The 25350-nt window shown below is 35.3% G+C and overlaps 1 protein-coding gene across 1 annotated transcript in view; it reads right to left on the bottom strand.

The window, feature by feature from the left end:
* LOC118205111 (snake venom 5'-nucleotidase-like) overlaps positions 1-25350 on the bottom strand; it is a 76805-nt gene that overhangs the window by 25084 nt on the left and 26371 nt on the right. The window contains exons 3-4 of the mRNA XM_035377405.2: positions 7736-7949; positions 3260-3448 (exon numbers count right to left, since the gene is read on the bottom strand). Coding sequence (XP_035233296.1) covers positions 3260-3448; positions 7736-7949 — 403 coding nt within the window. The remainder of the gene's footprint in view (positions 1-3259; positions 3449-7735; positions 7950-25350) is intronic.

The raw sequence follows: 25350 nt of genomic DNA, 5'->3' as shown, positions 1-25350 counted from the left end.
TAAACTATTATTATTAATATTAAAATTATTTTACTGTGTGAAAATTTAAATCTAATTTGAATTTAAAGTAGGTACTATTTAGTTTGCGTAACTTCACTTAAGCTGGCTGAATACAGCAGCAATCCGTTTAACGTCTGATGATGGTTGGCGCCACATATTATATTTGTGGTTGTCTACGCACGTGATGCGCACACTACGCACGTGATGCGCACACTACCCTGCGCTATTTGGTTGAATCATGTAATCGTGCGAGTGCAGTCTTGTCTAGAATTTGTTGAAGGGTAACTGTGTTATAATATTATTAATAACGTGTTATAATATTTATTATTAATAATTAATATTAATAATGTGTTATAATATTTATTAATTAAAATAATTATTGAATATGAGCGCTACTAATAAAAGAAAAATAGACCTCGAAAATCGAGAATTTCAAGATCGCTGGGAGATAGATTATTTATTTATTCTGAACAAGAATGGTAAACCACAGTGTTTGGAATGTTTACAAATCATAGCTATGTGTAAAGAATATAACTTGAAGCGCCATTATCGTTTCATGCATGAAAAAAGTATCATTCGTACACGCGAGACATGAAAATACCACTAGTGAAAAAAAAATGAAAAAGCAGCTGGATCATCAAACGATTTATTTTAATCAAGAACCAAAATTTGAAGAAGCACCTGTAGCTGCATCGTTTGAAGTTTGTTTAGAAATAGCAAAGGCAAAGAAGCCATTTTTGGATGGAGAATTCATTAAAAAACAGTGGCGTAGCTAGGGTGGGGCAAGGGGGGGACATCTGTCCTCGGGCGCAGCATTCAGAGGGCGCCAAACTGATGTTACGAAATTTTAGAATGAAATGTTTTCCATTCTTGGCACAGAGAAAGGGGCGCAAAATCGTCACTTGTCCCCGGGCGCCAAAAACCCTAGCTACGCCTCTGATAAAAAATGTACCATAAAAATGGCTCAAGCATTTAATGACAACGAAATGGTAGGAAAATTTCAAATAGTATCACTTTCTCACCAGACGGTAAGCCGACGTATAAACGAGATTAGGATGCATGTCACAGATTAGGATGCATAGATCCTAATCTGTTCGAATATAGCATGATTAGAGATGGTTCGAATATAGCATGATTAGAGATTAGGATGCATAAACTAGAAAACTTAATCAATAGTTCCTGCTATTTTTCGGTAGCATTGGATGAAAACACAGACATTTCCGATACAAGTCTCAAATGCTTATCTTTATAAGAACTGTAAATGAAAACTATAATTATTCAGAAGAACTTTTAAAATTACAATCATTACACGTAACAACAAAAGGTGAAGATATTGACAAACAATTAAAATGTTCAGTAGAGCAGTATGGCGGATTTGACAAGTGCATTGCTATTGTAACCGACGGTGCTAGAGCTATGACGGGCAAAAAAATTGGGCTCGTGGGACTTTTGCAAAAAGAAGGAATAACATGTCGTATGTTACACTGTATTATCCATCAGGAGGCATTATGTGGTTTATCCCTAACTCTATAAAAGACGTAATGGACAAAGTTTGCAAAATTACTAATTTAACTCGCGACGGAAATCGTCATCTTACACATCGAAAATTTAAAACATTTTGGATGAATTGGAAACTGAGTATGAAGATCTGCTTTTACATAGTAACGTTCGTTGGTTAAGTGCTGGAAAGTGCTTGAGGAGATTCTTTAAACTTCGAAAGGAAGTTCATCTTTATCTCACAGAAATTGCCGCCGATGAAAATTTGACAGCAAATTTAGTTGATCAAAATTTTATTTATTCACTTGCTTTCCTAACGGACATTACAAATTATTTAAATATTTTGAATAAATCCTTGCAAGGACAAGATCAAAATGTGTGTTGCCTTTATAAATATGTTACTGGATTTAGAAACAAATTTAAATTGTTAAGGTTTAATTTGGAGCAAAATAATTTATTTCATTTCGAATCTTGCAAAGAGATCTATGAATAAATGAAGGAATGTAATATAGCAGCTAATTTTAAAATATTTCTACCAAAGTTGGATATGCTAATTACAGATTTCAATGAAAGATTTTCTCAATTTGATGATCTTAAACCGTCTCTTGATTTATTTTGTGATCCAATTAATACTGATATCAACTTCGTTGATTTTAAATATCAAATAGAATGCGACCTGCAGCCTGATCCATTTTTTACATCTCGTGGAGTAAGTGGAATAGAAATATTCAAATTTTTAGATAAAGAGAAATATCCAAAATTGAGAGATTTTGGACTTTAAATTGTATCAATGTTCGGAAGTACATATATCTGCGAGGATGCATATTCCGATATGAAATATATAAAGTCAAAATATAGAAACAGTTTGAAAGATTCCACTCTTGAAGATATAATTAGACTTGCCATAACAAATATTGATGTGGACATAAAAGATATCGCTGCTAAACAATTACGAAGATATCGCTGCTAAACAATTACGACCACAATGTTCTCATTAATATATTACAAATATTTTAAATAAAATATTGTTTTAATTAACATAAACTGACTTTTCATTTATTTACGACCACAATGTTCTCATTAATATATTACAAATATTTTAAATAAAATATTGTTTTAATTAACATAAACTGACTTTTCATTTATTTACGACCACAATGTTCTCATTAATATATTACAAATATTTTAAATAAAATATTGTTTTAATTAACATAAACTGACTTTTCATTTATTTACCTTCTTGGTCTCCAAAATGTTTGGTGAACAAAATATGCCCCGCGTGCTATGATAAGTTGGACACGCTGGTCTACAGTATCACATATGTGGGATGTTATCTTTCTCGACCAACAGATGGCGCTGGATATCATTGGATGGAACTGTTTTATAGACAAAACGCAGACGAGGCCGCCATGACGCAAAAAATCACGTAAGACGTTGTTAGAAGTTGTACGATTTTATAAAGATGAAAGAACTTTTTATTCTTCTTTATTGTGACGAACTGTCTGCAAATATTCGTTCTCTAATCATTTATTTTCTCCATTCCAATCATTTCAGACAAATGATTTCGTTCTCCAATCATTTGTCTGAAACTCGTTGATAAATGTTCAGTTAAAATGCCAGTTGGACTAACGTATATATTTACTCTAGACTTCAGAAAGTTTCAGCCATTTTATGCAGTGTTTCAGACAACAAAGTAAAAGTAACATTAACACTTATATTAAGACAATTTTAGGCAGATAGGTTTAAACCTGAAAACTTTTACCTGTGTAAAGGAAAGTGTTTGTATGTCCTCCTACCACAACGTCAACTTCAGGCACATTTTTAGCAATATTTTGATCGACAGCAAATCCGGAATGCCCGACAGCTATGATTTTCGTTAAACCTTCTTCCTTGGTCAACCTCTCAGCCTCTCTTTTGATACACTCCACTTCATCCTCAAACTCCAAACCAGCTGAAAAGTTAATTTTAGCAATCAATTAAGTCAATACACATAAATTTTGCAATTGTAGGGGAAAATGAACTACTGTAAAGAAAGGTTAGACTGCAGTTAAGGTCTAACAAAATGTTCTTCTCGTTCAATGTGAATTTTACTTTAGAAGAGCGATATTAACGATGCGATTGGAATCCTAATGTTAAAGATATATATATATATCTATCTATATGTGTGTAATAAAAGCAAAATTTAGAAGTACTAATGTAGGAACACCGAGGCGTAGAAACGCAGAAAAATACAGATGATGAAGCACGTAGATGGCATATTGGAGAGGAAACATTCCGATTGCGTTGTATGCTAATATGTTGACTTGGTAATATCTAAGAAACTTCCAGTTTTATGCAGTTTTAATTCCATTTTTATTTTCCAGTTGACGTTTGTGGTCACAATTCACTTGGCGCTCTAGTCGTGCCTATTCAAGAACATTTAGATTTTTGATATTATAGGGGTAGGAAGCGAGGACGTAGAAACTGCATCCTTGCAGGGTAGAGAGCAAAGCCGAAGTGCGTAGTTATGCAAGATGAAAGCACACGAAGAGAAAGATTTTGGTATGAGTTAACAGTTTCAGTTCCCATTTATTACGTCATCAGCGCTGTCCAGGCCATGCAAAATGGAATGATCTAGAAATGACACAATCCAGAGAAGTTATTACGATTTTTAAAACAGAGAGGAAGAATTAAAGAGTTTATAGTTAGTTTAAATTATAATTTTAATTCACATATCTTTCATCTTACATATCTCCACGTCAAAGAGAAAAAGGCTTGGCGAAAGAAAAGCTTTTTTAGAAAAAAGCATTACATAATTTTCCGCATACTCTAAATTTTTTCTTGTTTCACTAATGTACTAATGCTTTGCTCTCCCGGCCTCTCGTTTTGAGGGAGGAGATGTAAAATATAAAAAATACGATGGTTTTGCTCTACACGAACAGGCAACCTCTAATTAACTTTCTGCAGTTTCAGGATCTTACCCCTAAACCAGTATTTTGCAGAACATTCTGGCATGCTATATAACCGCTAGGAATAAATACCGAGCAAGCGCCATTTTTTAGTCAGACATCAAAAGTTTCCCACTTAATTAGTGTCTATTAAATAATGATCACGATAGTGTCTACTTTCAGTGACACCAAACTCAAGAAGCAAGCGTCTGAGCCTCAATTTGGGTGGGTGACTACCCATGTGACTTACGGGCTCTTCTTCCCGTGCCTCTTGTTTATCTCCTGACGAACTTGGACTAATGCATATGTAAATAATTTAGAAGACTGATTTATGTAATTATTTTTACTATTTCTACTTTCATATATATTTTGTACTGTATTTAATTGCAATTTTAGCGAGGTATTTCTCAGAAGACTCGTAACCAATGATAAGTCAGCTTGCAGCCCACGTGACAACTGGTCACGCCCCTTCGCCATTAGCTCCTGCCCTTCTGGACTCACACTTCGAACTTATTCTCTTTTCAGCGCTCAAAGAGCAAACATCTGATGACAGCCGGAACACATCAAGCATTCTGCTTGATAATCTCGGCATAAAGTGGAACTTGGACCTCTTAGTCAGATTGCTTCCTATTATTGCTGCAACAAGATTTCGAGCTGCTCTGTCCATCTTTCTTCCCTTTGTTAGAATATTTATGACGTCAAAAGCCTATATTTCATCTTATTTAGTTTAAAACACTATTTGATATGTAATTTGGAGAATTTCGTCTAAAAGGAAAATGATCTGACATTTGAATTGAAAAACGATGTGCATTTAAAAGCAAAATCCTTCTGTGTCATCTTTCTGTTGCATTCCACTCATCCAAACAACACCCGGACTCTGATGCCAAGCTTCGTCATTCATGTGCCTATCTGCAAAATCATCACATATATAAATATAATTTGGAAATTAACTAAAAAAAAATCTGTGCAGTAAATTTGGGTATATTATTCTAATTATTAAGTAAAAATTTATGTAATTTGCAAATTAGTATTTTGAGAAACATTTATCTGAACAGAATTTCAAATTTTATAAAATAATGTATTGTGAATTCATCGACTTGCACATTGCACATTTTAATTCATCGAAAATGGAAAAGCATCTTCATTTAATAGGTGTGTAAAAAACCTTTCTAGTAGTGCAAGTGCTTATATATCATTTAGCAAACTCGGGATGGTGAATAGCTGTGGGCTAAATAGAAGACGGCTAGTCTCATTCTAAAATAGTCAAAACGTGGACTAACCATAGAACAGAGGTTTTGTTCTTCCAGCAGTTTATTAATGCCTGTGGATTGCCACAAAGGCCCGATCCAAGGTTTGCCAACCAGTTCAATATCATTTAATGATTATTTTATGATTTTAAAAACAGGAACTGATAGACCTTATCTATCTACTAACTGCCTCAGATACTTCGAGCCATTAGAAGAGCTGTTTCAAAATTCATCAAGCCGTAAATTATTGGCTTGACGAACGTAAGCTTTTATATTTTATACAATCTAACAAAATGAGGCTGATGGATCCGGATAGTTTGTGTTCTTTAATATCACTTCGTATTAGATATCATTAGAACTTCTGCAGATAGCATCGTTTTTGGAGTCAAGACATCTAATGAAATATCCCAAGTAAAGGCAATTAGACATTGGGCCGAATAAGCAGATATCTAAATACGCAATGCACTGACGAATTTGGGGATATTCTGGAAACGTACAGTTGGCTATCTTTAACCTAAACACTTTAAGGAGTTAATAATCATCCCCATGGAAAAATGGGATTTCATAGAGGAAAGTGCCATCAGTACCCTTGTGAATATCACCATTAATGCGTGTTTATACATTCTAAGACATTCTTCCATGAAATCATAATAACAATAATACTTAGAAAGGAAACAACCAAAATTGGTTACAATGCTCGATCCCTTACTACTGGTGATCATATTCTTCGTCAAATGAAGTTGCATTTCTATGTGTTAGTAATTGACGTACACAAATATCTTAGACAGCAGCTAGTATGGTCTCAAACTTTCGTGTAGAGTCTTCTGAATAAATTAGTTCGATAGCAAAAATACCTTGGCTGTAAAGCTTCTAAAGCGCAGACCATCTTAAACGTCAGCAGCTTCAGTATCAAGAAGATTACGGTCAGAAACATTTTTAAAAACATTTCGGTACTTTTGTCTCCGAAATGCAAAATAATTCGAAGCTATCCTTAGCGAAAGCTGTGCAAATGCGTATCTAAGATATGTAATTCATCAAACCTAATACAAAAATTACACGAAACAGAGGCAGAATTTTCCATTCAATAAGAAATAAGTCAACTTGTGAGGATTTATTTATATATTTTTACTAGTAGTTAATTTTTTGTTAAAGCTATTTTCCTTTCGCTCCCCTTTTCACCCCCGCTTTCCTCCAAGAATATTAGATAGCACTCGTTTATTCAAATTCAAGAACAAAAACCTTCATTTAATAGCGAATTGATTCTGTGACCTTAAATGCTTCTAGCCAATTAGGCTTGATCCTCCGTCTTCTACGAGCCAGAACCTTCCTGCGCATTTAAAATATCCTGGGAGCCGTTAAGGCAGTTGAATTACATTTTTTTTAACTTCACCATTACATGTTTAATTTAAGCAAGAAATGTTGGCTTATGTAAACCCAAGTGGGTCGTCTATAAACTTTATGTGGGCGAATGAAAGGGTCGTTTGCACCCTTCTTCTGACTTTATCTGTCTGCTGTTAAGACCAGAGGACAATTCCTTTACACTCTTTCCAGTGCTCGTTAGCTTATCTTACCGAAGAATACGAGACTCTATTAAACTAAACAGCTACATCTTTTACGATGATGAAAATAGTACAGATATCTTTGGACCTTCGTGGTCCTATGCTTGATCCTATGAATTCCTTCCTATAATTTCTTGTAAAAGTAGCCAAAGTAAAAAATTGCAAATTCCAATACGGTAAAAGTTCTTCACAATTTGGCAGTTTTATACATAAATATATATATATAACTTCTTACGTTTAAAATCAATAAAACAATTAAAAATGTGCAAGTTTATTAAAATAAATCGTTGATCAATCTATATTTAATTAAATATTGAGATTATTAACAAATTTTAAAGAAATCAGCCGAATCAAACATAGAAATGTAACAGATAGAAATATTTTAAATCACACATTTTCCAAAAGAAGGTAATTCATTCAGCCCATTCCTGTAGCATATTCATCTCCGAGACATATAATGCTTAATTATGTGAAAAAGAAAGCGAAAGTAGCCATAATTTCTTACCAACAGAGGATAAGAATTTTGTCTCTGGAGTGAGGTAACCTATGATGCCTATCTTCTCGCCACCAACTTCAACAACTGTGGATGGCTTCACGAGTTCTCCAAATTCTGGAACTTTCGTTGAATTTATATTACACACGACCACTGTTGGTTTCAGGTTCTTCAAGTAGGGGAAAAGTCCTTTCAGGCTGTCATCAAATTCATGATTTCCCAAGGACTACATTACGAGAAAAGATAAATGAAACTCTAGTCCCAAATTCCATTCATTTAACAGAATGCATTAACCATGAACAAAATTTATTAAATGTATTTATCCTGAACTCTGTATTTAACATTAAATAGGTAATTATTTTATAGATTACTACTATTTGCGCACATTTGTACACATGATTATAATTTTGTGTAAGCTACAAATTCTCGTAATTAGAATTCCGAGTTTACAAATGCTGAAATAATTTGAATTATCACTGAATTACACTTTTCGAAGTGAAACAGTCCTAAGTTTAAGATATTTTATATAACACTTATAAATATATAAAGGTATTTTATAAGCTTTCTTTATGCATTTATTAGTTACGTTGTTAAGTTATAAAAGTGTTACATGATTTCTGGAGTGCGTAATATCTCCCGTATCTCGAAATTGGTGCTCAGGCTGAATGAAAATTAATGGCTTTTTAGTCGAGCAGATCCAGTGATTTATCAAAATATTAATAAAAATTGAACAGTTATATAACGTTTTGCGTATATTGTTTCACTTTAGGTTGTCCTCCCAAAAGAGTAGTTACTCTTCTCCACCAGCTATATACAGGATGGTCATCAAAAATCTCTCCCGATATTTAAACCCTCAGCGACCTATCCGCTCAACCAATTGAAATGAAATCTCAAATGTTATTCTTTCCATTTGTTTCTCAAATGTTGTTCCTTCGGTGAAGGTATGCGCTCAATATTGTGAAGATTTAAAATGATTACGATTACGCTTACAGTGAAAACATTACGAGATTTACGAATGGCAATACTCACTTTTTCTTGCGCAAATTGATCAGCACATTGAAAAACCATAAATAGAGTTGGAATGGTACACGTATAACGAAAGTTATACGTGTACCATTCCAACTCTATTTATGGTTTGCATAAATCACTTGCAGAAAAGAGCATTTTAAAGGACCAGTAAAAACACAGGAGAGGAGAGAGAAAAAAAAACTTTTATTGGAATTCTAAATTTTAAACCTGCCCACCTTCGCAGACAGACGATAATGCATTGCATGGCGGAAGATTGTTCACAACAATGACGAACGTAACATAGCAAGACGAATTTGTATAACTTCGCATTTTATGGTATCTTTCAATTCTGACAAATCTCATATATTTAATATGTTTACTCTAGGTTTTAGATAAACCCAGAACCATAAATCCATCGGGGAGGGGGAAGTCGAGAGATTACAGTGGCCATTAAACTGCAAAGTTACAACAGATAGTTGTACCTTGAAACATTATACTCGTTGAAAACTTGTAATTCCAATAAAGGTTATTTTTCCCTCTTTTCTCTTCTGTTAAGACTGGCCCTTTACAATGCTCTTCTTTGCAAATGTTTCATACCGGCAATTATCGTCATGCGTAGATCGTTTCAACGCCACTAGTGGTTTTTCAATGCGCTGATGACTTTGAGAAGGAAACAGTGGGTACAGCCATTCGAAAAATTTCCAAATATTTTCACTGTCACCGTAATCGTGAGAGCTCTATTGCTTTAATTCCTCACAATCTCAAGTGCATACCTTCAAATAACAATATTTGATATTTCATTCTGACTGGCTGAGAGGATAGGCTGCTCGGAGCTCATATATTGGGGAAGTTTTTTACGACCACCCTGTACATCATGCATAGTCTCTTAATACCCTGTTTTCAAGCGACCGTGAACCTTGTGAAATGTAACAATATTGATAAATATTGATTAGACAGGGTTTATATTAGCAGAATCGAGTGAGTTGAATACTTGTACCCCATTTGAACATAAATGAAATTTCGTCTTCTACTTCTCAATGATCTCCAAACGATTCCGGGCATTTCTTTCGCTCAATTTAATTCCTTCTAAATTCTACTTATAGGATTACATAACATGTTGCGATTACAAAAATAAGCCTTTCTTATAAGAAAACTTAAAAAGCAACATTTGTGTACCAATCCGAATTAATGAGAACACGCTGCAGACTTTTGATGAGTATGGCATGCCGCTTACAAGTGTGACTGAAAGTCGTAAAACGTTTTCAATACTTTCATGGACGATACGATTACATTTTTATGCATTACAGCACAATTCGCGCATCAATATCACTCGTAAAATTAAATTACTATAAATATATTACACTTTGCAGTGATTTATAGAATTTTAAAATCAATTCATTGATATTTTCTTCAATAGTTTAAAACTATCTTTGGCAATAATTCGATAGCTTGGATGAGCTCTGAAAGTTGTTCAATCATTCTACATCGATTCTTTCTAACTCGTATTCATCTGAGAATAATTCTTTCTCAAAGCGGTACCTTCTCTGCATGCACTAAATATATGCAGCAAAAATGGTTTCACAATCAACAACACATGGCATCCTTTATTTCACACTGCGTTTCTAACATAAAACTCTTACTGTAATATGGATTTGAGGTAGCCAAGCCTGGCGCCAGAGCCAGAGCAAGCAGTGGTGTAGCGACTGACTGCAAATTTAAGAGCGGCAAAACTTTTAGAATTTAGGAGGAAATTGGCAGCAGAATTTAGAGTACGCAAACGTTGCAGAGGGTGACGCTAGCCCTGGTGGTAACTAACATTTTAGTGAAATTCTGAAATTAAAGCCTACTATGGGAAGAGGGTTAAAGCTACTGAACACTGGTAGTTCAGTAGTTCAAGTCCCAGAGAATGAGTTGGTTGCGTGGCTATCTTAATAGTCTTCCCCGCGTAAAGTGCAAGGCTTTGTAACGTGGACATAAACCAGTTTCTTTTAAAATGTCGTTCACGGCGCATCCCTTCGCTTCGGTGTAGTGTCTAATAGCGGAGCACGTAATATATATTTAAAAGAACTTTTCCGATTATTTATAGAATTGTATTTCTCTCCTGTCTTACATGCTGTTGATAGTTTAATCAAGCGAATTTAAAATAAAAAAATGTTGCAAATATTAAGCAAAAAATTCAAATATCGATTGTTTAAGAGCAGCAGCTATATGTTCAGTAATATTATTATTCAAAAAGTCTTTAAGAGCTTTTAATTTCATCGAAATCTTTTCGGTGCATTCCCTATACCAGATTCTAGAAGCCAAACTCTTTAATTATTGTCGTGTGCGTACCTGTTCGTAATGGATTGATTGCAAACATTTTAAAATATAGGCAGCAACAAACTCACAATGAACAAATTTTGTGTAAAGCTGAGGTCCACTGAGTTCCTTCCAGGCAAAAGGTTTGGCTCCGAAACCCCAAAATCTCTAAAAACTGCTATGAAAGTGAGATGTATTTTAATAAAAATAAAAAATCTGATGTGAACGCCACATGACTTCCTTGTACGGAATATTAAATTATACGCATTTTTTCTTGCATTTCATTTAAACTTATTAGATTGAATTAAACCTACTTCGCCGACGGCGCATAAACCACAATAGAATAAATGCATTCTTAAAAATTCACTTTGTTTACCCTAGCGACACTCTGGCGCTAGATTTACTTAACAGTATTATGTTTCGTTCATATTGTTGCGTGCGTACGGGTTCGTTATGAAGTGAATGCACAAGTCCGATGAAAAATGAACAAAACTTTTTATTATCACAACAAAAATGCTTAAATTTTCTCAAATTATCATGCAGTATTACAATATCTCACAGTAGTTATCTTTTAACTACTCAAATGTACAATAGAACGTAATTCAAAACAGCTAAAGAATGCTAATCCGCGAATTCGCTATAATCAACAACAGCAGTTTTCTAAACAACAACAAACTAAGCAACTACTACAAACTGAGATGTTTTCCTCCTTTTATAAGATTTTAAAATCACGCGCTAGAATTTTCCAGTACTTTCTCGAAATCAAAAAGAGATATTTATTTATTTAATGCACGCGCTCTTGTATTTTCAATTTTCCGGCTTAGCTTTCTTTTAATATTCGTCACGCGCTGCACTGCGCGAGAAATAAAACCATTTAATTTTTAATTAAACTAACATTAGCTTTTTAAATACCAAATTCGTAACACTGCCCCCTTTCCAAGGACTGCACGTCCCGGGCAGTACAATCCCTGGACAGGAACCTAAACTTACAACTGTGGTATAAATGCAACTGAGGCATAAACATTACATTACAATATCAAACAATATAAACAATAAATGCAATAACTAACTTAAACAAATCAAATACTATCAAATACTAAATACAAAACAAATCAAATACATTTAAAAACAAAAAGGACCATGTTCTGATACTATTTACAATTATTTACATTAAGTACTATGGCCATAGTAATGAGCTAACCTGTCGTAATGAACGACTTTAGGTTTAGAGTTCGAAGACTTACGAATCCGAACCACGACGATATTCAGCCTATTTAGGACTGTGTACGGGCCATCCCAAGGTGACTGTAATTTCGGACAAAGTCCTTTCCGTCGAGTCGGATTCCACAACCACACCTTGTCTCCTTCGTGGAATTGATGTTCAGTAGCTCTTGTGTCGTAGCGGGTCTTCATCTTCTCTGTCGCCAAGTTGACTCTCTCTCGTGCAAAGTTTTGCATCACTTCAAACTGGGCCTGGAGATCTTGAATATATTCCTCAGACGATGAAGGAGAATCCGGAGGGCGACTAAACAATAGATCACAAGGCAGACGAAGGTCACGACCGAAGAGCATCAGTGATGGGTAATAACCGGTAGTCTCGTGAGCAGCACTGCGGTAAGCCAGTAAAAAGAGTGGTAATTTCTTGTCCCAGTCCTGTTGGTTTCTGGAAACCACTAATGAGAGGTTATTAAGGATGGTTCGATTGAACCTCTCTACCATGCCGTCCGACTGGGGATGCAATGGCGTCGTTTGAGTTTTGTCAATGCCGAGTAGTTTGCATAGTTCTTTGATTACTACCGAGGTAAAATTCCTTCCCTGATCGGAATGTAACTGAAGAGGCACTCCGAACCTGGAAATCCAGTGCTGTATCATTACCTCAGCTACTGTGACAGCCTCTTGATCAGGAATAGGATAAGCTTCAGGCCACTTGGTGAAGTAATCAACGACAACGAGTATGTATTTGTTACCATCAGCAGTTCGTGGCAGAGGTTCCAGGATGTCAAAGGCGATTAGTTCAAAAGGCGCCCCTACGTTGTAACGTTGCAACTTGCCTCGGCTACGTCTCTTAGGTCCTTTCCGACCTGCACAGGCATCGCAAGATCGGCACCACTTTTGCACGTCATCCTTTGCATTATTCCAGTAAAAGCGCTCACGAACTCTCTGTAAGGTCTTCATTATTCCAAAGTGACCTCCCGTAGGGCTGTTATGTAGTTCTTTAAGGACATCAGGAATGCGGGATCTTGGAAGTATCAGCTGCCATCAGACAGGCTTCTTCCCATCATCCGATTCGAATTTCCGGTATAAGACGCCGTTTCGAATGTGAAGTGAATCCCAGAGTGCCCAATATTGTTTGGTTGTAGGACTACAGATAGAAATGTCCTGCCAGGTAGGTTTTCTATTTGACGACTCCATTAGATCAATTATGGGTTTAATGTCGCGGTCTTCAAGCTGGTCTTTCCTGACTTCATCATCACTCCACGGTTCTCGATCAGCCGATGTTGATGTTGTAATTTGTCTTGCGACCGGAGTCAGCAGCTCGTATTTCGCTTCCACCCTGGAACAATATCGACAGTTTTCTTGGCAAGGTCTTCTAGACAGGGCGTCGGCGTTTCCGTTTGATGATCCCTTACGATGACGGATAGTGATGTCATATTCTTGGAGTCTCTGTATCCACCTGGCTATTTGACCCTCAGGATTCTTGAAATTTAAAAGCCAGGTCAATGATGCATGATCGGTGCGGAGCAGGAATTTTCTGCCGTATAGATAGTGATGGAACTGTTCTACAGCTTTGACTATGGCGAGCAACTCTTTCCTGGTGACACAATAATTCCTCTCCGGTTTAGACAGGCACTTGCTCCAGTACGCCACTACACGTTCTTGGCCGTCTATTTCTTGGGACAAAACAGCACCGACACTTCCATTGCTCGCGTCGGTGTCGAGAATAAATGGTCGGTCGTGCTGAGGATACGTCAGGATTGGAGCAGATGTTAAAGCCTCCTTTAAGTTGTTAAATGCATCGTCGCATTCTTTTGTCCACAAGAACTTTTGGTTGCTCTCTGTCAGCTTGTGAAGGGGTCTTGCGATGGAAGAAAAGTCCTTCACGAATCTCCTATAGTAGGTGCAAAGCCCTAGGAAGCTTCTCAGCTGATGGACATTTTCGGGACGTTTCCAGGATTTAACCGCTGATACCTTTTCAGGATCCGTGCGCACACCTTCTGCAGAGATGACATGTCCCAGGTAAGTCATTTCCTTTCGAAACAATTTGCATTTAGCGGGACTCAGCTTTAGATTGGCTTCTTTCAGTTTCTGAAGCACCTTTCTAAGATTTTCTAGATGCTCTTCAAAACTCTTTCCGACGATGATGATATCGTCCAGGTATATCAGACAGGCTTCATAGGAAAGTCCTTTCAAAACAGTCTCCATGAGGCGTTCGAATGTTGCCGGCGCATTACACAGTCCAAACGTCATCACCTTGAATTGCCAAAGCCCTTGTCCCGTAGTAAATGCCGTCTTTTCTCGGTCATGAGGGTGTATTTCTACCTGCCAATACCCACTCTTTAAATCAAGCGTTGAGAACCACTTGCTTCCAGGAAGAGTGTCTAGAATGTCGTCAATTCTAGGAAGAGGGTAACTGTCTTTCTTCGTAACCTCATTCAACCGGCGATAGTCAACGCAAAATCTTGTTGAGCCGTCTTTCTTTCTGACGAGAACGATGGGAGATGCCCATGGACTTGTTGAAGGCTCGATGACATCGCCTTCTTCCATATCTTTTAACAGTGTTCGCACCTCTTCCTGTTTAGCAAACGGCAGACGCCTTGGATGTTGCTTGATCGGGGGATGATCGCCGGTATCTATTCTATGTTGTGTCAAACTAGTTCGACCCACGACAGAAGACGAGCGGGAAAAAACAACTTGAAGATCTTTAATAACGCGATCGGCAGCATTCTTCTCTTCATCGTTTAATTTCGCATTCTGAAGTAACTCTGATGTAATGCTTTCTGAAGACACGGATTCTTGGATGTTACTCTTTCTATCAACGGTGGTTACTGGAGTACATGTTGCAACCACTTCACCTTTCTTAATAACTCTCGCCTTCTCAGTTACATTGGCGACTCTCACCGGGATAACCGTTCTGGATAGGTCGACGAGTGTTGAGACTACTAGTACTCCTTTTGGGCTATTACAGTTATCGGGATATTCTATGATGCCGTAGCGGAAATTTCTATTTTCGGCTATGGATCCAGGAAGTAAAAACTCGGTTCTTGCGGGAATTGTGATATCATCTTGAGCTATAATTTTGTGGATAGATTTCACTTTATCATTAATTCCGAATAGGGCTATGTCCTCAGATGTAGAACGCAATTCGTTATTTTTAAAGTCCAAGGAAAAATTGTATTTCCTTAGAAAGTCCAATCCGAGTATGCAAGAATCAGTGATCTCTGCTACATATGCCGTGTGATGGTAAGCGGCACTTCCAAACGTGATGTTAACGTTTATTTTTCCATCGATGTCGATCTTCTCACCGGACACAGTCTGGAGGGTAACGCAGGGTGGCGTCCAGATAAGTTTGTTTCCCAGTTGTTGAGCCAAATCTTTTCGGATGATGGTAACGTTAGCTCCTGTATCTATCGTCATATTGCAAGGAACTCCATTAATATGTCCTATTATAAAAAGTCCATTACTGCCACCCTTCACTGCAGAAATCTGAAACGCTTTAAACTGGGGCTTTTCATTATCTGGCAACCTCGGCCCCACGAGATGGCCACTAATTAGTTTCCCTGCCTTTTGTTAGGAACGGTCTTAACATCCGTACCCTGGGGTATTCTGCAGTTTCGTCGTATGTGTCCTTCAGCACCGCAGTTCCAGCACTTAACGGTCGGTTTCTTCTCACCAATATTCCGTCTCAAGGCGTTCAGTTGTCTAGTTAAATCGTCTAGACGAGCGGTGACTTTAATCCCTGGCTCCTGAAATTGAGCACCTCTGACTGGGAGGCGGTCTCGACGAGTGGCTTGCTGGGTTGCCTCGAATTTCATGGCGTACACTAAAGCGCTTTTCAAATCTTTAACATCCGCCATTCGCAGTGCTTTCTGTATTTCAGGGTCCCGGATGCCATCGACGAAATATTGCAGCGACAGGATTTCCCTCGTTTCTCTCGGGCACTCCGTAAAGGCGAGGTGGGACAGCCTTTCAACATCCGTGGCGAGTTCCTGGAGTGATTCGGTGGGCTTCTGTTGACGGGATTTTAATTGAAGCCTGCTGTAGTCTTTTAAACATTTCTCGCCAAAGCGCAGCTCCAATGCGCCGGATAGAGCTTCGAAGTCAAGTCTTTGGTTTTCAGGAAGCGTCTGCAGGATATCCGCTGCGTCTGCTCTCAGCGAAGCGGCGAGATGACAGGCCTTAGTTTGGGAATCCCATCCATTCGCATCCGCCACTATAGAAAATTGTGTTTTATACACTTGCCAGGAGGTCTTCCCATCATAAGTGGATAACTTCAGAGAGGGACGAGCAGGGAGGGGTAAAAATTTAAAACCATCACTATTGTTCCCTGCCGTCGCTACGAATTTCTTTAAAATATCCACTTCTTTGGCTACTGCAGAAACCCTATCATCAATTTGTTGTTCGATTTGGTGTTGGACGGCACAAACTCTTCCTTCTATATGCTCTTTTACAGAAGAAACTCTTTCTTCTATTTCTTCTTTCACCGAAGAAACTCTTTCTTCAATTTGATCTTTTACAGAAGAAACTTTTTCTTCAATTTGTCCAACTTTATTTTCAACTGTGTCAATTCTGCCTTCCATAGCTTCAAATTTATTTTCTATTATGCAGGTAATTTCTCTTTTCATTTCTTCTTGACCAGCTTGAACGGCTTTCATTTCGTCCTTAACGGATTCCTGGCCCAATTTCATTTCTTCCTTAACGGATTCCTGGCCCAATTTCATTTCTTCTTTAAATGAGGCAAAGGCTGATATTAAATGCCTTAATTGCTCTTCCATCGCTCTTGTTATTGGCATTCAAACCCCACTCCTGACACCAAAAATTATTGCGTGCGTACGGGTTCGTTATGAAGTGAATGCACAAGTCCGACGAAAAATGAACAAAACTTTTTATTATCACAACAAAAATGCTTAAATTTTCTCAAATTATCATGCAGTATTACAATATCTCACAGTAGTTATCTTTTAACTACTCAAATGTACAATAGAACGTAATTCAAAACAGCTAAAGAACGCTAACCCGCGAATTCGCTATAATCAACAACAGCAGTTTTCTAAACAACAACAAACTAAGCAACTACTACAAACTGAGATGTTTTCCTCCTTTTATAAGATTTTAAAATCACGCGCTAGAATTTTCCAGTACTTTCTCGAAATCAAAAAGAGATATTTATTTATTTAATGCACGCGCTCTTGTATTTTCAATTTTCCGGCTTAGCTTTCTTTTAATATTCGTCACGCGCTGCACTGCGCGAGAAATAAAACCATTTAATTTATAATTAAACTAACATTAGCTTTTTAAATACCAAATTCGTAACAACATTATAACGCAGAATGCACAAAATTTACATCATTTGAAAAATTATCTAATCGTTGCCACATGTTCTATTCAAATACTATAATAAATCTAGAACGATGTATAAAAGAAATTAAGCACACAAAACAAAAATGAAACTGTTTTTCACAGACGATTCAATATTTTTCATTCAATTAATTCAGTTCTCACTTCGCCACAAATCAAAAAACACATCAAAATTTAAAATATCTATATTAAAAATTACGAAGTAAATCTTAAACACTTATTTCCTCGAAAAAATTCCAGAAAGGATTAAGTATGATTTAATTGGCAATAATCTTTGTTGTTGTGAAGCTTAGTCTCTCTAGATTGGGAACAAATCTACTATTATGCTGTTTGAAATGTAAACAAACATATCCGCCATGTTATTTAAAAATTAGGCTTAACCGTACGTAAACAGCTTTCAAATTGTTGATAATTCGTTGATAATTCCACAAATAGTGCTTGCAGATTTCCTAAAGGCATAAAAACCTTAACCGGAAGATAAGAACAACATAATAGAATCATTTTTAAAGCAAAAAATGCACAATTTACAAACATATAAGAGTAAAGAAACTGAGATCACTGAGACGGGTAACACAGTAGATATATATATATATTTATGTACGTTTGGTGTGGCCGACTGCAACCAAAGTACGAGGTGCACATCTACATGTTACAGCAGTCCTACATACAAAATTTCAACGTTCTGATGCTACTCGATTTTGACTTATGCGAGATACGTACATACGTACGCACAGACGCCACGAAAAAGTCTCTTCAGAATTCATTTTAAATTAGTTTTACAATTTTTTGGGGGAAAAGAGTCCTTTATCCTGTCCTTACGTACAGATGTCACACAAAATTTAAATCGCATTCGATAGCGGTGAAAATGGATATTTGCGTTTAAATATGCTGCCTGAAACTTTTCGCGATTACAATAATTCCTTTTTACTTTGTACAAGGAACTAAAAAGTATTCCTTCTCTTTCATACCAGGGAGCTTTATCTTTAAAATTTCAAGATCAACGTACATATTGCTGCGGTTGTACATGTTTGTAATAGATTGAATGCACACAGAACCAATGATAGCTTAATAAAATTTATTTTACCAAAACAAACACTTCACATTTCACAAAAGTACTCGTGCAGCTGCTCTCAGTATGACACAGCACAACCAGCAGTTACCACTTCAAATTACTAATAATGTTAAACAGAAGACAATGCAAAGCTCATCTAAAGAACGAAGCTCGCACGGAGATTTCCGAACTTGTATCTGAACACTGAGAACTGATGCTCTCTTAGGCCTTGCATATTGTTCCTCCGGCCGCCTTGAAATTTCCATTACCGTCAATTACAGTTATACAGGGGCTTAGCCAAACGATAGCCCCGTTTTTGGCAATTTCTCGCCAAATTTGGCGACAAAGTTAGCTGCCATAATTTTACTAATTTTTATCGTTGTCATATTAAGCTTCTTTTAATATTATATTGTCAAATTAACTTTCTTATAATGTCATATTAACTTCTTTACATTTTTTAATAAATTGTACGGAATGTAGAGTTATTCAAATACAAAAAATAATCTCGTTATTAAAACCAAAATTAAAAATTGGTAGGGAAATACTGAAATGCGTAGAAAAATACCATACTCATGAAATTTCAGAAAGTTAATAAAATAACTCTGGAAATTTCCACCGTGATAAAATTATTATTCGAATAATGACATCTAATAGTTAAGTTTCAGACAACTCACCTAACTGATAATTGAATGCAAATATATGTACGAACGCATGAAGTTTCAGATCAATAAAGCTTCAAAACAAAGGCAAATTTTTCAAACTGAAAACTAATAATGTTTTGCGGTTATTTGAGATCAACCACCAAACACAGATTTATGTATTCGAAATAAGGAAAAAAAATTAATCTTAGAATTATGACTCTCAATTCCCTTTTTTCAGTGCCAACCAGCTGCCAAGCGGTAAAGTCTCTGCACACTGGTAGTTTGGTTGGAGCTTCGATTCCCGAAAATTGGTTAGCTGCATGGGCGTTTTCGTGGTTTTCCCCGTTTGTAACGTAGCCAGTTTCCCTTAGAAAGTCCTGCACGAAAGCATCCCTTCCCCTAGGCAAATAGCCCTCGAGTGCTTTGTCGTAATCAAATTAAACCAAACTTCTTTCTTTTTTCCAGAATTATTAAATTATGCTATACGAAAGGTACACTCTGCACACACACAAAAAAAAAAGTGACAGTTGTATAGCTTCCGTTCGCGTAATGGCAAACCGCACATTGAGTCGATCAATGTTAACGAATTTCGCTTAGTGCGCATGCTCAATGGTGTAGTATTGACGTGGAAGGAAATAAATACTGGTGACTAAGCATGAGCAACAATCCTACACAAGCCTGTTCGTCATGTAGAACTTATCGACTGTTTACAATATTATGGAAATTTGTTTCTGCTTATTGCATTTGTTTTTGTTTCATTTCAGTTTGGTTTACTTTGTTCATTTAAAATCAGTTATTTATAAAAAATTCTTTGGCTTTAATTCAGTAATTGAAACTGAATTTATTCCTTGATTTGTTTAACTATATACGAATGAAACGTGTGGCAAATACTCGATCGCTTTTATTCCTCAGAAGTATAATCATTCCTCAATAAACATTCAGCTAATATATCTTGCAATGTTTTATAATCCTTCTTAAACGAAAATTGGCTAATTTACACTCTAAGTAATGAAACTATAAGGTATTTCTCCTACCTCCTTGGCGTACCTTCGTGGTGTAGTGGTTCTGCACGCTGGGCCGGTATTCCAGAGGTTCGTGGTTCGATTCCCAGCGAAGGCGGTTGCTAATTTTTCAATCTCTCTTGCTCTAAAAAAAATATCTTAATGTCTCTACAAAACAACTTACAAACTAACAAGTTTTAAAAACCCGAACTGTTTACTCGCAGATAACAGAATATCAACAATATACCGATTTATTCTCTTTTAAAATTGCGCCAAATTCTCCTCTGGGCATGGGTAGATTGCGAAATTAGTTTAACATTGATCAACTAGATGTGCAGTTTGCCATTATGAATCCCGTTCTACTGGTCTGATTAACGAAATTTAATTCTCTTTTTCCGAACTTCGAAAGCTTGACTTAGGATATATATTAAATATATACATAGCATTATTCTTACATAGGTATTTTGGCACAAATTTGGACTTTTATCTGAAATGACATATGATTTTTTTTTTTTTTTTTTTTTTTTTTTTTTTTTTTTTTTTTGTATTTCCATTCTACGACTTAATTATTCTACGTCTTAAATTATGCTGAAGAGAAAGTTTTGTGTGAATCGGATTAGTAGTTTTTAAAACGTTAGCACTGAAAGTTTTAGCTTCTCAGTACTATATATTTATTAATACATCTTTTTTTTTACCAATTATAATTGACTCGATCTTTCGCAATCGAAATAAATTTCGCAGCTATTTTCTGATTTATTTTTAAAGTTTGTATTTTTTAGTGATTTTTACAAATTTTCGAAAAACAACTTGAATTATGACTTATAAAAATCTTTGTCATCATTATAAAGTAGATGTATTTCTAAGCATACCTGCAAAAAATTAGAGTATAATTTAAAGTTTCCAAAGATATACTTGAATTTATATATTGGCACGTTTTGAAATTTGGCATATTTCTTATAAGCAGTAGTAACGACAAATTTGGTTGGCGCACTTTTAAAATAATTGGGAAGAATGAACGATGCATCTTTTTTCCGCTCGTGCGCAATAAAAGAGATAGGTTACCAAAAATAGGTTACCATAAATTAAGTATTTTCGCCAAGATAATTATTCTTGGCGGAAACTGAAAAAGGGGTAAATTCTTAAATATCGCGGTATATTTCTCACCAAATTTTACAAAATTTAATATTTGGGTGGTAGAATCAAAATATTTTTGAGTGGTAGAATCGAAATAAGGAAAAAAAGTCACTATGTCATTTCGGAAAAAGTCTGGTTTTATGTCAAAATACCTATGTTAAAACACTGTTGTACATAAATCTAATATATATCCTATGTCGCACTTTCGAGACAAGAAAAAACATGAGTTAAATTTAGTCACTTGGCCCAGCAGAGCGGGAGATAGCGAGAGATTTCTTTCCTTTTAGCGCAAAGGAGCCATTTTCCCCAGAAGGACTTTTCATTTCGTTTTGGCAGTTTGCGTTGAAAACATAAATGCGTTGAATCACTTTTCAAATTATTGCCACCAAATATCCCTGTATTATATTTAAAGAAATTAAATAAAGAAGAATCTGTATAAATATATGTATGTTTCTCGCACTGTAATAAAATCATCAAATTTTGAATAGCCAATCACTAGAGCCATCAAATTTTGAATAACCTAATCCTCCACCCGAATATGGGCATCTGGAAGCGCAAATTTGGAAATTGTTTTATTATCTATTTAATGTTTTGTAAAGCATTTATGAGTTTCTAAGAAACTCAGTGACTTCAAGGCGAGCAATGGCAACACTGCACGAAAACAAAAAAAAAAAAAACATTTTTATCTCCAGGGCGTGAGACTGTGTGTTGGAAATTTCTCGCATTATGATAAAACAACGGTACATAGAGCCATCGAATTTTGAATGACATAATCCTACTGCGAATATGGGCATGTAGAAGCCCAAATTTGAAATTTGTTTTATGATCGATTTCATATTTTTTAAAACATTAATGAATTTTTGAATAACAAACTCAAAGATTTGAAAGCGAGCAATGGCAACAATCTACGGGGGGGGGACCTTTTTATTTCCGGTACGCGGAACTGTCTATCGAAAATTCTAAAAATATATATGCTCTTTTAAAATTATTTTGCGATATTGCTGTTGAATTGAATTTTATGATTCAAATGCGAAGAACATGATATTTAATAAATAAAGGTAACACACAAAACGTTAAAAGAAGCCCCTTTGGGCATAATATAAAATTTGAAAATTTTTAGATTCCCCCCCCCCGCCCAGAGTATACAGAAATGAAAGGATTATACATTAATTCAACATGCTCATTTACAATAACGACAGAGTTCATGATGAAGTAACTGCTTAATTTCGCGTATCTAAAGTCTGAAAAGAAACTTTCGAAGAATGCAAACATTCTATTTAACCGCAAAGTCTGTTTTTTAAGTTTGTCATGCGAACTTGACTTTCCTTCCATTTTCAATGTCATGAAATTTTTTAAGCAAGAAAGTGATACTATAATTCTAACCTCACTGTGATTGGTTCAAGGATTTCTTTCGAATTTCACCAAGGTCAGAAAGATCGGTAGAGCGTCAAGTAAAATTCATTTAAATCGCTGCATGGAACATTTGTAATTTAATTTGACCTTGATGGCTTTTCATTCTTGTTTGCACTAAAAAACACCTTTAGAATTTTTCAAGCTTATCTTCATACGTACTTCTTTGTATTAACCCCAGTTATTAAATGCTTTGTTTTCACTTTAAGTACTATGAAATAGCGAATACAAATTTCCTAAATATTTAATTATCGTGTCATCTACTTCTCTAAACGACACACGAAAGGTTAGTAAGTATTGTTTAAGGAAATAAATTACATGATTATTCAACCTTTTCACTGAGGCAGTTGGGAAAACAGTTTCAAAGATTAAAAAAAGGAAAACTATCTGATGTGCTATTCTATGGTTTTCTGGCTTTCTCTCCTTTTTTTAGTCCAAAGGAGCTTTGTCCCTGAAGGACTATCGTTTTCGTTTTGTGATTTTGCGTTGAATCACTCTGAATGTCAGTTTCACTTTTCAAACTGTTGCCACCAAATACTATCGCCCTGTGTTATATTTGAAGAAATTAAATAATGAAGAATCTGCATAAATGTACCTATGTTTCTTGCATTGTGATAAAACAACGGTACCTAGAGCCATCAAAGTTTGAGAAACGTAATCCTACTGCGAATATGGGCATCTGGAAGACCAAATTTGAAATTTGGAATTTGTTTTATTATCGATTTCATATTTTATAAAACTTTAACAAATTTTTGATTAACAAACTCAACGATTTAAAAGGGAGAAATGGCAACACTCTACGGGAAGAGAAAAAAAAACTTTTCATCTCCAGCGCGCGGGACTGTGTGTCGGAAATTCTAAGGCTAGGTTCATTTTAAAATTATTTTGCGACATTGCTATTGAACTGAATTTTATGGTTTAAGTGCAAAGAACATGATATTTAATAAATAAAGTTAACACAAAACGTTAAAAAAGCCCCTTTGGACGTAATTTAAAATCTGAAACCTTTCAGATTTTTTTTCTTATTTATTATTTTTTTAATATCTTCACTTTCGGTTTGTTTATGAAGGTTATTTTAAAGCTATTTAAGGAAAATAATATTTCATTTAAAGTTTTAAAAATCCTGATTTTTATATAATAAAAATTTAATCTTTTAATTTTTAAAATAAATATCTGACAATACATTGATCGCATATGGCGCAAAAATAGTAGTGCTAAGCCCGTTTATAGCTGCATCTTGTGAAGAAATCTTCCTTAAAAGAAAAACGTTTTCCATTATTATACATCATGTTGAAAATTGCGCAAATTTCTATATTTAAATTTAACAAATTTGTATGTAATACGAGTACATGCTAAGATATTACACATATATTTTTATTACTGTGTAATAAGATATTATATATTAAATCTAAATATGAAATGTATTAAAACTGTCAGTAATTTCCAGGTATCGGAATCATATTTAGTATTAAAATTATAGTTTTTTGCCATAGCATGTAGAATATCAAGCTTTTTTTGTGATATTATATAAGGCCTAATATTAGATAAAATTCAAAGTTTGATTGACATTGGATTATAACAAACTACGCATGAGTTTTCCTAACTAACCAATACCTGTCTACGCTTTAATTTTGCTCTGTTCTTAAATTTTATTTTGAAATGCTTATTTTCCATATATCATATCAGATTTCCATATCAAGTACAAATAATCGTGATTATATTCTGCTAAAATCATTTAATGTTGGCTGTTAACTTAAATTATAATTGCATAAGTTAAAACTGAGATGTAACAATGAAAGGCACAATAATTTACATATCTTCTTAATTCAATAGTTAACACTGGCATATGTTAATTACTAAATATATTCTAACCATTAATTTACTTTTTCAATATATCATAAAAAAATAGACAAGGCATATTTTAATCTTCAAATCCTATGAATCTTGATAAAGGACCCCATATTCGAAATCTGGAATATTTGAACTTCAAACGCAAAAAAAACGTTAAACAATGTTAACCCTTACAGCTCTGAACTTTTTAAACACATACAAGGGAAAGAAAAAATCTACAACATGTTCTTTATACGTGTTTAAAGAACTTCCTTTGCAACGTAGTATAAAGTTCCTATTTGAGTTGTAGAAACAAGGATAGCGAGGCAATAGATATTGTCAGGTTTGTTGTCGTTATTGTTGTTACGGTTACAGCCCAAAACATCGCGGACGAAAATGTCGCGGAGAAAACAACGCAAGGCGAAAACGTCGTGATAGAAAACATCGTGGGAGAAAACATCGCAAAGAGAAAACATAGCAGTTCTAAAACATCGTGATACAAAATATCGTCGTCGAAAATAAAGCGGTTCAAAAACTTCGCAATTTAAAAACATCGTCGTCGAATGTATCGTTGTAAAAAATAAAGTATCTACAAATCATCGCATGACGATAACATCGCAGACATGCTTTTTTCAGGCTTTAATAATTGTAAATGGATATTTCCATAATGATTTGTGA

The sequence above is a fragment of the Stegodyphus dumicola genome, chromosome 11 (assembly GCF_044657685.1).
Source record: "Stegodyphus dumicola isolate Sdum_Otavi_A_Nest chromosome 11, ASM4465768v1".
Lineage (NCBI taxonomy): Eukaryota > Metazoa > Arthropoda > Arachnida > Araneae > Eresidae > Stegodyphus > Stegodyphus dumicola.
Note: the sequence above shows the minus strand (reverse complement) of the source record. Positions and strands in the feature narration are given on the sequence as shown.